Source organism: Sycon ciliatum, chromosome 4 (genome assembly GCF_964019385.1).
Source record: "Sycon ciliatum chromosome 4, ocSycCili1.1, whole genome shotgun sequence".
Lineage (NCBI taxonomy): Eukaryota > Metazoa > Porifera > Calcarea > Leucosolenida > Sycettidae > Sycon > Sycon ciliatum.
This window is the reverse complement of record NC_088646.1, coordinates 28842759-28856679: the sequence shown is the minus strand read 5'-3', so window position 1 is coordinate 28856679 and position 13921 is coordinate 28842759. Positions and strand designations below refer to the sequence as shown.

The following is a 13921-nucleotide window of genomic DNA, read 5'->3' as shown; positions in this document are numbered from 1 at the left end:
AACGAAACATAAGGGGCCACCCGAGACACCCATACATTTTTCAAGACGATGTTAATTTTGTATCTCCCGAGACCCCTCCCTCCCCCTTCAAAACGAACAAACACACGTTTAAGCAGGGATCGATATTTTAGTTTGTGCACGCATGAATCCCTAACGTACCGCGTACAAATGCCAGATGCGAACATAGTACTACTATATACTTAGTTTCATTATAAGTACTTCAAGTAGCTAGCCCCCCCACACTCCAACCCATATCAGCTTTTTGATTCAGTCAGCGACTGCAGCGTAGTTCAGGTAGTGCTCTGTAGCAGCCCTGCTACCAGGACTTGTGCATGTGTTTGTATCATGATGTCCACAAACCTACACGGTATATGTTTGAACTCTGCTGTGACTTGTATCCGTATATAACTCTCTTGAACTCTTTGCACATTGCATGTTATCCCTTTTTGTACACTGTGCCCTTTTGCTGATGCTGCACTGTGCTCAAGCTGTAGATCCGCTCTGAGCGCCGCACGCGCGGATTTGGGTCGGAGTTGGCCCTTGTTGTTTTGTGGACTTCTTTAGAGAAGTAGAGAGACTCGGGAGCATGAGATGCTTGGCTGTTCACTCTCCTCTTGGGTTGTGTTTCCTTTGTAATTTATATGTAACCTGAACCCAGCCGGCTGTTACATGCTCCAAGTGCAAGGAATATCCGAGCCGCTTCTGTACGCTTCTGTACCGGTTTTGCACTCACTGCATGCATCGCAGACATCAGTTCCCCAGGCACCTACTGCTGCATCCAGTGGCTCCGCATCTTCTGCGACCACTCCGACCCGACCGCCTCCTCCTGCTGAGTTTGTGTGGACAGTGGAGTGGGCTAAGCTCCTCATCAGGACATATGCAGACCACCAGGCCAAGTTCACGGACGTCAACTGGAAGAAGAAGGCTATTTGGAAGGTTATCCATGACGTGATGGTGTCTTGACTCTTGCGGCCCTGCTGGACCTCACCCAACTATAGCCCAGCTGGAAGGAAAGTGGAAAACACTTGTTTCCTAAAGATGACAGCTAGGCAGAGCAATGGGTAGCTGCTATCAAAAGAGACAATCTACCGGACAGTTTCCGAACTAAATCATTTGCGTGCGCGAGCCATTTCGCGGAGGAGGCTTTTCAGGAAGACTTCAAGGCTCGTATTCCAGGCACTCCTTCGAGGCGGATGCTGGTGCCTGGAGCTGTGCCGTGTGTTTTTCCACATGCAAAACCTCCTACGAAGCGTCAGCCGAAGAAGCTGCAAGCTGCAGAGGTGAGTGCAATATTTCATGAGACGCCACATGTAGTTCTTTCTTTTCCAAAGAACACGTGTTCGCAGTGGTAAGGAGTGTTTAACTTTTCGAAATCTCACAGGCTGATGGCAGTAGATCTACCGTTTCCCAGACTTATTTCTCTATGCAATGGGGCGATCGGTGAGCCTGTTTGCGATTGCTGCCTTTGATGGCTTCAAAGAAGAGGAGCAAGGGTGGCTGTACCAGCGCTACCTGGAGTTACGACCGCCACTACCACCCACATCATCTGTACCGGTACTGTCGAAACTGCCACCAGTCGTAGAAGACTCGACAGAATTGATCAGTGAGCCAGATGCGTCTGCGTCCGTTGCTGTCCAGACGGACCCACCACCCTCCAAGTGGGAAGGTTACCGAAACGTTTGCTTGAAGTGAGACTCTGGTACAGCGAGAGAATTTGTGAGTGTGGGTTCCCAGGCCACGCTGGAGGTCACCCAGACAGCATACGTCAATTCAGCCATTGTTGCTTGCAATACGAAGCTCGAACGAGCGGAGAAATGCCTTAAAGAGGCCAGTATAGATTTTTTCGACTTGGTCTCCCAGTGCTCAAGGGAGAAACTTACAGCTGGCTTTGCAACTCTATTGATGTCAAGATACGATTATCTAGCAGCTAAGCGAAAAACTGTTGCCTTCGCAAAGACTTTAAAAGCCAAGCGTCAGGCAGAACGTTCAGATAACAAGCCCACTGCTATGCAAGATGATGTTGTAACACTTCCACCAACTGCAGAAGAGATTGGTTGCTTAATCAAAAGAGAAGTCGCTTCAGCACTAAAAAAGACTGAAAAGAAGACTGAAAAGAAGCCAACTCCTAAGAAAGCCAAACAGTCAAAAAACTTGTCAATCGTGAAGAACAAGTCAGGCAGACGAGAGGTTGTTGTCCAACGAAAAACCAGAAAACCCTAAGTGACTTAAGATATCAATATATTTGGAATCTTAGCCTACATAAGCATTCTAGATACGTTATCAATTCTGGCTTTCATAACCTCTCGCACTTTTCTTTCACACCCATTGAAAAACAAGTTTTAGGATATGGTGATAGTTTTCGCCTGACCACACGCTTTCCTCCTTCTGATAAATTGAACTCTGATTTTGAAAAGCTAGAAAAACAAATTAGATGGGAAGATCATTTTTGTAGATCAGCTCCTAAAGTGTCTGCTTCTGCATATATTCCAAAATTCCATTTAAGATCTGATAAAGTTCCTCCACTTGCTTTTCCTCACATTGAACTAGGTCTGCTAGAATTTCGCCATAAGTTAGTTTCTTTTTTTTCTCCCTGTCCTGCATTTTGGTAGTGTCAACAAATTTGTTGTCACTACCAAATATTGACTTGTACAAATAATTCGTACCATTTGTACTATTTAACTTGCATGCAACTAGCCAGACAAACATGATTATCCATTCTTGGCATAATACAACAAAATTATCCATTTTGGCATAATACAACGTTTTGCATGGCATGTACACAGTTGTAGATTTCTGAGAAATTCCAATTACACATACACATTTTCTACTACAAGTCATAGTATAGGACCCCCCGCACTTGGGGCCCCTAGCTTTTTGGTGGCCCACTTGTACTATAGTTACATTTGCGGGTAACCGCCTTTCCAGTATAAATTGTGTTAGGCCGAGTAAAAAAAATTACTAGATGATCGTCCTTTTTTTTGGAAAAATCGGGGAGGGCGGGAGGATTTTATTTTTATTTTTTTACTTTTTACCCTCTCATGCACACAGTGTACACAACAACATCAAGGTTTTTTTTCTCTTTTTTTCTTTTTTTTCTTTTTTTCTTTTTCTTTCTTCAGCAGATCGATACTGACGTTGTGATATACTAGTAGTATGTGGTCCATATAGTAAAGAAAGTATTAAACAAAGCGTGCACATGTTTCCTGCATCCGCGATCGGTAAAAAACCAACGATTTCGGCAAAAACTCACGATTTAAAAAATAAAATATTTCTTGGGGCGCTGACAAAAACTGGGGCGGACGGGGACGATCATCTAGCTTTTTTTTTTACTTGGCCTTACTTTGATTACTTTTTCATTACCCTCTGATGATCTGTGATAAACAGTGAAACCGGTCAGTGAGCCAATCAAAGAACTATGTGTTATGCTTGTGTCGGGGTTTTTCTAAACTCCCCCATAGGCCATGATTATTGGATGCGCTTATTCTTTAGACCCAGTCACCCTGTCCTTCCCAGGATCTTCCAACGACATTGGACTGGCATGTAGCCACAAGCATCCGGGGGGTGCGTATTGAGTCTATTGACTCTTCACTTTCCTGGTCAGAGCACGCTAATGATGTTTGTCGTCGCACTAGTTCCGCTCTTGGAGCACTCACTTCTCACTGTTCCCACCTCCCTCCTAGTTGTAAAACCCTTTTCTACCACTGCTATCTTTTGCCTCTGTTCGACTACGCCGATACTGCATGGTGTGGTCTAAATTCAACTATGTCCACAAAACAGGAAACGCATCGTAGAGAGTTTATCAAACAGTTGTTCGGATTGCCCCAGTTATTTAGCAGTACCACCTCATCTCCCCTCTGTGAGCGCCGCCGAGCCAACTTATGTACATGTGCTCATAAAATTTATCTCAAACAAATTCTGAGTCACTCAATATCGCGGCCCCTTTGGCGCTTGGCATGTGCAAAAGATCTTGCGAATGCTTTGAGACTTGTTCCTAAATTATTTCAGTTTCTTCAACTTCCAAGAGATATTTCTCCGAGAAGCTAGAGAAAATTCGAACACACCCTAAGTGTACAAATTCCACCGAGAAGAAACGCATTCTTTGTGGCAACATCCTAGATAAATGTCATGACATCTGTGACGTTGTTCTCACCAAAAAATGAGCATACACTCAGATGACACTACTGCTAAACTCACATGAAGTTTGCCAAGACGCTCCCGTAGTAATAGAACTTCCTTCTTTGCATCATCTGTCTGTGCTTCGCTGCACACAGACATACACACACACACACACACCATTGGACCATTGGACGCCCATCGCCGGAGGCGATGATAGCGATGCTACAGCAGAAGCCATAGCAGCTTGTGCTGGGATTGCACCATTCAACACACACACACACACACCTCAGACCTCAGACATGCCCATCGCGGAAGCGATGATAGCGAACAGCTATGTTCGACACAGCAACCTGTGCTGGGATTACACCATTCAACAGCTTGCAAGGCTGATGAATTGACCGCCACTATTTTTAGCCTGGTATCCACCACACAGCTGTTTTGAAGTGACTTTTTCTGGCCAGTGAATCCCTATTTTTTCATTTTTCCATTTTTTTCTACACACACACCACACCACATACTCCGGCATACGCTGGCTGTTGGTAACCACCCAGGAGAATGAAAGAAAAGTCAGGAACAGTCCGAGAAAGAGAAGAAAGACGTGTGCGACCATAATCGTCGGGAATTGAACCCGCAACCTCTCGATTGGAAATCGACTGCACATACCACTGCACCATATGGGACACACACACACACACACACACACACACACACACACACACACACACACACACACACACACACGCACACACATCTGTGTTCGGAATTGGCGTCGGAAAACGCATGCAATGGTTGAGAATATTGCAGGAGGGAGCCGCTCGTCCATACATGTACAAGCTCTATTGCAACCATGGTAACCACCGCTATTCAGAACATGCATGCATGTGTGTGTGTGTTCACTGCTGCACAGCCTAGTCAGCTCAGTCAGCGCAGACAATCGTACAACAAAGCCTCCTTACACTGCATCGAAGCTGATTTCTGAAGAAGATGGGGGGGGGGGGGGGGTCATCAATGTACCAGATTACCAGGGAAAATTCATTTCTTTCCGGCATATTTCCTTGTACACACGGTTGTTTCAGATTACGCATTAATTGAAACAACAAACTGGCTGCGTACCTGAGCTGCTCCCGGAGATCAACGTTCTGTTTGTTGATATCGGACATTTGACCTTGGAGGTGGCTGCCGCGCACGCACACACACGCATACAGGTAACAACATACAATGGAGCAAGGGAAACAGAGAGCACCAACAATGGGCGAACAGACAAATCAACAGCAGCTCTGTGTGTAATACAGTACTTGTAATGTTCCTGGGTGGACATCAAACTAATGGTACGTAATACACTCACGATATTTAAACTTCACTCCATAAGGCCCAGGCAACACCTTATTTACGCGAAGGAATAACATAACATTTAAAAGAAGATACTGTGCAGTACTGAACAGCATGCGCTTCATGAACAACCAGCAATGAGACTAGTGTGCATATAAGACCAATCAGAGACACTGCATTAATCGCCATAATTATAGACTGGTGAACCACAACACAACCCAGTTATCAAAACAAAAAGCAACAGTATGGTCAATGCACCAGAACACACTTATTACCACCAGATTACAAAGTTTCAAAAAGACAACAGTATGGTCAATACACCAGAACAGACATCTAGAGACTTCTCCAATCCTTATCACAAGACTAGAAAGTTTCACCTTAGGCGAGACCAAAAAAAATAGAGATTCCCGGGCCCTCCCGCACCAAAATCGAGCCCAAGCCATTTTTTTTTTTTTGAACAGTTCATACATGTACAGTACTGATCGTGTGAGTAGATCTGTGACGTGGAGTCGCACAAACCCGGGCTTGTACGACTCCCTGATGTACAGATCAGGGCCATCGTTGGCCGAAATATAGAAAAATTGAACGGGTAAACTGCGTACCTGCTGTCTGTAAAAAAAATTGAATAAAAATTACCGGAAAATCCTGTGAAAAAAGTTCAACATGGCATGTACATGTACATACACGGGAAAAAAATAAAAAATAAAATTCGCCCGCCCGCACCAATTTCACATGGGTCCTGCCCGGGAATCTCGATTTTATTTTGGTCTCGCCTTACCTTATTGATTGCTGGTCCTGCTCACGCAGGCGATCATAGCGACCCACCATAACGGTCAGCTCGGCTAGCTGTGCTTCCAGGCTGGTGACTCTCTCCTCTTCGCGCTGTACAACAAGAACAAAAACGCGCACACACAACACCACCGCATATCATGATGTGACATTGATACTGTTTCAAAGTAGCCAATACTAGTAGTGAGATGCTAAGCTGCCCTGAGGCAAATGAGCTGGCTGCCCAACTGATACGAGACATTGAATCATGCAAGGCAGACCAATATGGTACACTCCTTTGATAGGCATTCATTTCTCTTTGGAGAATCCTTGAAATAAAAGTCAATGTGAATTTCAATGTCAATGCCAACGTCCATAATTACACAGTACACAATCTGCGGGCAGAACGTTTCGTCCTTTGTGGACTCATCAGCGCAGCACAGAGGAAATGAGGCCGAAAATGATAGCAATGAAAAAATGAAATTGTTTTCGCATCGTCTCCATCGCTTACATTGTTTAAAATAAAGTAATCCAAATGCCACTTCAGCTCGTCCTCTTTATTGCTAAATTAAAATTGTTGTCTCCTTGTCGAATATTTAAATGAAAAATAATTTTTTGCAAAGCCAGATTTAAACCAGGCCCGAACGTACCTTGCCAGAGTGCTCAAACAAACAAACAAAAATTATACAGTACATGTACTTGTATACTGAAATCTTCATCTAGAAGTATTGGCAGAGCAAGCTTGTATCAAAACAGGCACTACTGTACTGTAGCATGATTTTAAAACACACCGGTCAGGTTTCTGTTTCACTGGTACCCGGGGTCAGATCTCATATGCCCTTCAGATGTTCCCTGGACCAAACAGCTGCCAGGACTGCTGCGGATGATGAAAACACACATCCTGACTGGACTTTTTTTTATTACTATGCTCACATAACCAGCTCGAAAAGAATAAGGAAAGACAATGGTACGGAGACTAGGACAAACGTGACAACTAATGAGCAGGCGCTACACCGAGACGCAGCAGTGATGGTGGGGCATTGATGGCTCTGCCGACCTGCTGCGGATGATGAAAACACACACATCGTGACTGTACTGCTGGCACCTACCCGGGACACGGTGGAAATACGCTGTTCTGCATCGACGACCCGTTGCCGCTCCTTACTCAGACTTTCACTGTGTTGTAACTGCAGGCACACAAAGGACGAGTGTGAATACATTACTAGTACGAACAGTACATAACCATCAAGAGTGTGCAACTCCAGCCATGGGGTCTGCGACGGCAGAACTTCACGTCATGTGATGAACATGTACACATTGTTTGCACCCTGCGTATGATAGATACAGGGTTGAACGCAACCCTGCTTCGGGTTCAACTCTCTTGTGGTCACTTTGCACTGGTTTGCCAGCATAACCTTTTCAACCCTGATTGCAAGCAGTTGCACACTCTTGAGGGATATGTACTCTTGCTAGTACATGTGCAGTGCTGCTCAAATGAAATCCGATCGCGTGAAGTAGGTTTGCGCCCTGCGCCAGTTCGCATCTCAGTGTTCGCAGGTCTAGGGCTGCACAGCGCCCGTCGTGGCATTCACTCGCTTGCTCGAATTTCATTAAGCAGCACTGCATATCAATAACACTTGTCAAGCAAAGCGTGTCCATATAGGCCTAGTAGATCCTGCTGCTGCTGCTATGAATGCACGTATAAACAGGAGAGTCTCGGTCTGCAAAACTGGTGAACTATTTGCCGAAATGCAAGTACAGTGGGGAGGCATCCATTCAGAGCACACAGCCAGCTTCCACACGGCGTCCACCACACCACCACCTACTTTCATCTGCGCCATCTGTACTTGTACTTGCTGCAAGATGACAGTGTCGTCTTGATTAGTCTTGCCACGCTCAGCCAGTTCAGATCGCAACGACTGGAGTATAATAACAAGACAAGCAGAAACGCACGTGCAGGAGATATTAGTCCGAAAGGGATCGAAAGCAGCAATATTCGAGCCCCACCGCCCGGAAATGACAGGCACGTGGGCACGCAGCCGGCCCTACTTGAGGTGCACAATCTTGAAAAAGTGATGAACTCTTTCTTGCCTCGTGGCCCTGCTGATTCCGGTTTGTTGCCGACCCGTGATGAATCACTCGGGACAAATTTAGAAAATACAGCAGAAGAACCCGTAGTATGCTTTCGGTTATCTGGCTCTCTCGCACATCTGGATATTTTAGTGAACAAGAAACGCGTGCGCAATTCAGCAGAATCAGACCAGGGATAGTGATACCGATTACCGAGTGAAACTTTTCAAGGAACACGTCATAACCAACCGCCACTGCAGGAAGAAGCATCACTGGTCATCATAACACCTATTTATCAACACAAGAGAACGCCGGTTAACTGTTATGGCGAACGTCAACTATCCGAACGGTCGAATACCGGAAACGCTAGGGAACGCAGTCAACGCACCCCATGTCAACGCATGTCGCATGCTGCACTGACCTTGATCTCAGCATTGAGCTTGCACATCAACTGATCGTGTTCCGCTCTAAGAGCGGCACATCACACAACAACACAACACGCACACACACATGAACACACATATGGACAGTGAACACACACACACACACACACACACACACACACACACACACACACACACACACACAACATAAACACACGTACATATAAAGGCACCAGCACACTTCTATTTGTTAATTCCCCACTAGAAAATAGTCACGTGCCCCTCCCAGGAGAGACGAGAGAATCAGAAAAGTTTTGGAAAGGAAACTCCATTGGAAGTTAAAACTCTCGGTACGCTACCGGTATGACATAATTCGTAGGCAAAGACAAGGTATGGCAAGCAGCAACTGAAGCATGAAGCTAACCAGTGCAGAATGGTTGAATCTTGTTCACTTGATGAAGTAAAATAAAGAATACCAAACTTCAGCATGGCTACCTGGGTGCTGTTGCTGATTGAAGTCATTTCATCCGCATTACATGAACGCCTTTGCCTTGCTGCATTGGCATGGGTAATTTCCTGGCAGCATTGAATGTGCATTCTCCACTAGTACTCATCCTTTTAACCCATGGCTAAACAAGGACAAGTAGAGACATACCTGGTCGTGGCAACCTGGCGCACTGAACTGGTTTCTGCATTCTCCAACTGCAAGGGCAAACAATATAACGCAGCACGATCAGGAAAAACAGGTTCATTAGCAAAACATTACCCAGGGAAAGGTATGAGTCGTACTACACGCTGATTTTGTTCAAATCGCGCTTCAAAATAGTTTGTCTTCACGAAAGTTTGTACATGTCCACCACTAAGAACGTTGAAGATAGAACTGGACGTTAGCAAAACTGAACCCAACAGCAACAACTAGGCGTAATGAGCTTTGCTGGTACCTGCTGTACTCCTACTAGTGGCCTGCACGAGAGCACAGCCCGGTGCTCACAGGTCTAGGACTGCACACAACACACGGCGCTAGTCGATTCACACCGACCATATTGCATTGAGTTGACTCACACCGGCCACATGTCATTGAGCACCACTATGGCATATTCTGTTGGCACCAACAATGATGTTTATCTCTGTAGATCTTCAATGATAGTCCAGAACACAGAACTCCCAGTGGACAAATGACTACTACAGTACTAGGTAGTACTGGTACTGTGAGCCACCTTCAATCGGCAAACAGCAGGTTAACTGTTACCTTCAGCTCAACGTCATCCTTTGCCATCCGCTCCTCAGCCAGAAGCTGCTGAAGTTCTCTCAGCATGGCAGCATGGTTGGTCTGCTCCTGGTCGTGCTGCTGCTGCTGAATACGGAGGCGCTGCCGTAACTGGACAAGGCAATAAAGAGCGATCCGGTGTTTGTGCTTTGTAACTCATGCGCAGCGTTTACAAATTGCACACACTGCACTCATCAACAGTCAATACGGTCTAGATCATTAAGAACAAGCTCATTGTGCTATAACATACCATAATGACGCACTTAAAAGCGCGTGTGCTTGAAGGATTTGTATGGTGAAAGCTCGTGTATAAGCACAGAGGTTGTTGGGTGCGTCACTAGACTCATCATGTAGTTTCTATCACCGACACCCCACACAAACGCCTGGGGATGGCTGTGCTGTTCGTTGAACAGTGCATTCCTGATCCCCGTGTACTGTACTGGCGGCATCAATCGCTCATATCTTCTATATTTGGGCAATGTGCAATGGGATCATTGATTCAACCTCAAAGAAAAGCTTGCTGCATGGTTGCATCGGAGAGCATAGTTAGCTACAACGTCAACACATTGTATTTCCAAGTACCTGATACACAGCACTACTGCAAGTAAAGTGAGATCAAGGTGCAGACAACAAATTCAATTTGGAGACATTAACCTTAAGACAAAGGAGAAGAAGCTGTGCAACGACTTGAAGTGTTTAGTGGACGTTGAGCACAAAGACAGTGCAGATCGTGCACATACAGGCCACACGGCTACCGGCATACTTGTGTGAAGATGTGTCCCTTACGTAAAACTTGCTTAATTAAGACTCATATCTTACTTTTTCAGTCTCACCCTTGAGCTGATCTATCTCGGATCTCAGCTGCTTGGAGTCTTCCCGATGCTGCCGCTGGAGATTTTCGTTCTCTTGCTGAATTCGTTCAGACAACACAGCCATAGTGTCACATACACAAGTAAATACAAATCATACGCCTATATCGACATGCGCGTGTACACAAATCAACACCATGCATCATGTACCATGCATGCGCCCGTCGCAAGCGAAGCACGCAGATCTGCAAACGCACCGGATGTGCACGCACAGATTTTACCTTATAGCAACGATAGCGGGTCTGAATCCGAATGAAAGAGATCAAGTCAAGACGCATGCACGCACACACACACACACACAGAAAGAAACTTACCAATAACAGTTTCTTGCCCGCTTGAAAAGAGGCCTCCATCCGAGACTTCTCTGCCGAGATAGTGGCGAGTGATGCCGTTAGAGTTGCCAGCCGTGCCGAAAGATCATCGGATTGCTGTGCATGCGAGCACAGTGGCATCAATATTGAAGAAGCAGAAGAACAACTCCCACCGTTTATATTAATACATGCACAGCAAACACACACCTCGCATGTGTACAGTGATGGCAAGTGAAATCCAACCCCATGGACGTAACAGCTGCGCTGGCTACGCAACCCGCGGCACTGCGAGCAACAGGGCCGTGCCATGAATGCAACTGTCCTGTGCTCATGGGTTTGGATTTCACTTGCACAAGTAGTACAGGTAGTTTGTAAGCTAATCTAACACTGAACAAGCCCATGCCCATCCAAGGCATTGGCTTAGCAAGCACAAGCATTCACATGCACACACTACAATTCAATTTTGAGTTTTACAGTACAAGCTACCTCAGCTATACCACAAACAGTGGATACATTTTACCAGGATCAGGAGCAGAAAACAAACTACATGTACATCTTCCATATTTGGTCAAACTCCTGTAAAAAAAAAAAAGGATGGGACTTACCCCACTTTCTTGACCGGAAGAGTCTTCGGCAGTGGCAGTAGCAGCATTGCCGCCACCCTCTAACCGAGTCCCTTGTCCCTCGTCTTCTGATGCCGCAGCACTGCTGCCACTTGCGTCCGCAGCACGGGCATTCCGAACCTCCTGGGTCCGTGTGGTGGACGGGGATTTGCTGAGTGCAGAGACGCTTGCCTCGAGGGCCTCTTTCTCACTCAGCAACCCCTTATAGGCACTGACAATATCTGAAGGAGAAGGCACACAGCCATGCTTCAGTATTATATCCTTGTTACAAGACGGTGTGCGTGTGTGTGTGTGTGTGTATGTGCGTGCATGTGTGCGTGCATGTGTGCGTGCGTGTGTGCAAGTGCACGCAATGATACTCCCACCCAAGCTGGGAATTGTTCATTCCTGATATTGGAACACAGATTGCTCAGTGGCGGCTATCACACAGTATCCCGGCCTTTCTTGTGTATGCCTATCAGCACATTTATGCTCAGGGGCGGTGGAACTGGTCCGGTTGGTCAGCCCATGGCCGGACCAACTCCTTGGCCACCAACGCCCCTTTTCACTGCTGAGGTCATGTGTACCCACCATATCATACACAAACTGTATGAATGACTAGGGTGTGGCCGGACCGATCAAAAACTGCTTCCACCGGCCGGTCCTGAATGGCACGTATTCACTGAAGGCGCACATGACTAGCACTGCGGGGAAACAAGTAGCTTTTCTCATTTGCGTACATAGTAAATTCGCACTTTACTCTTGACTTGTTGAGCCGTCTCGAACGTTGTATTCCGCAAATTCCACTTCGTTGGGTCACTACTATTGTATACCTTGAAGACCAGTAGTCTATATCGAAAGAAACTCACAAGTTCCAGCGATTAGAGAAACTTCTTTTCCACGCATTTGTATACATTTGCATGCAGAATCGAACAAGTGTCCCCACAGCGTGGCTCACGTGCGCCCATACCATGTATGCAGTGTGGGCGTCCGCCATTTTAGATGAATATGTGCCATTGCTCATTGTTGCGCCTCTTTTCCCAGACTGGATGTGCCGTACTCCAGTGCTGTCTTTTGGGCATACTAGATGATGCCTGCTGCTACTGCTGCTGCTACTGCTGTGAGCTGTAGCTATGAGTACAGCATGGGCAAGTACATGAAGTATATAGCCAATGAATCTGAAGCATCCAGCTGACTAGCTTGATATCCGCTGAAGGCTCAAGGCTCCTCGCTACTTTCCAACGCCATGAGAAGGCGGAAAGTTGCCACTACGGCCAGCGTGTCACAGAGGTGGAACCTCCTCCATTGGGTATTTTCAGGCTGTGGTGGTGGGGCATCTGCAACCGTTTTTTACAAGCAGGTCGTGTCCCTGGGATCTGAAAAGACGAAGGAGCCACACGGCCAAGTAGTTTTGTAGATGCGGCGCCGGCTCTTGCTTGCCCTACACAGATCCAGTATTACCTGCCTGTGTGGATGTACTTCCGAGCTATAGACAATTCTGATACAAGGGTAGCCTTCAGTCGCGGGTTGTCCGGATATGAGAGATTCTACTGTGTACTAAAGCAGTCACGTGGCCCTACAAGTACATTACTGTACAATGACGTACATGTATGTGAGAGCCACTGCCACAATCGTGGCTCCCTGTACAAGGCATTCATGATTGTAGATTATGGCTACCTCTTCCTCGATTATGACACCGGCTACATGCAGGCAACAGTTTATTTTAGGCGTACAACATGTAGCACTAGGTAACAGGCAAGCAAGTTGAACAGCAAATTACCTCTCAGACGGTTTTCATAACGACCAATCTGCTCGCCCTGGCTTTCGATGGTCTTCAAAAGCTCGGCCCGTGACTTTTCCATTTGCCACTCTGAGCTGCTGGTCACCACATATGTACCCGAGTAGGCACACGCACGGTCAAATGGCGCAGTATTTCAAAGCATCCACTTTAAATTGCTATTTTCATTGAATTGAACACCTACAGTGCATAGCTGCCTGCTGTGCCCTCGAAGGTACGATAAACAATTGTACTTCGAAGTGACAAATTGCAAGGTCAAATGATTGACCAAAAACAAAGTCAACATGAAGTAAACTACGGTGTAGGTCAGGGCGTAAATAGAAATACCTACAACGAAATTGAGAATTGACCTGCGCATTTCACTTGAAAATACTGCTACAGATCATGTAACAACAATGAACAGGCTGC

The 13921-nt window shown here is 46.2% G+C and overlaps 1 protein-coding gene across 1 annotated transcript in view; it reads right to left on the bottom strand.

Moving 5' to 3' along the window:
* The window catches only part of LOC135815496 (GRIP and coiled-coil domain-containing protein 1-like), a 31749-nt gene extending 17862 nt beyond the window's left edge, over nt 1–13887 (bottom strand). Inside the window, exons 1-12 of the mRNA XM_065328803.1 lie at nt 13496–13887; nt 11719–11957; nt 11117–11230; nt 10753–10842; nt 9916–10044; nt 9322–9368; nt 8705–8750; nt 8040–8132; nt 7323–7400; nt 6224–6327; nt 5230–5292; nt 4195–4261 (exon numbers count right to left, since the gene is read on the bottom strand). Coding sequence (XP_065184875.1) covers nt 4195–4261; nt 5230–5292; nt 6224–6327; nt 7323–7400; nt 8040–8132; nt 8705–8750; nt 9322–9368; nt 9916–10044; nt 10753–10842; nt 11117–11230; nt 11719–11957; nt 13496–13577 — 1152 coding nt within the window. The 5' untranslated portion in view covers nt 13578–13887. The remainder of the gene's footprint in view (nt 1–4194; nt 4262–5229; nt 5293–6223; nt 6328–7322; nt 7401–8039; nt 8133–8704; nt 8751–9321; nt 9369–9915; nt 10045–10752; nt 10843–11116; nt 11231–11718; nt 11958–13495) is intronic.
* Nucleotides 13888–13921: the final 34 nt, after the last annotated feature.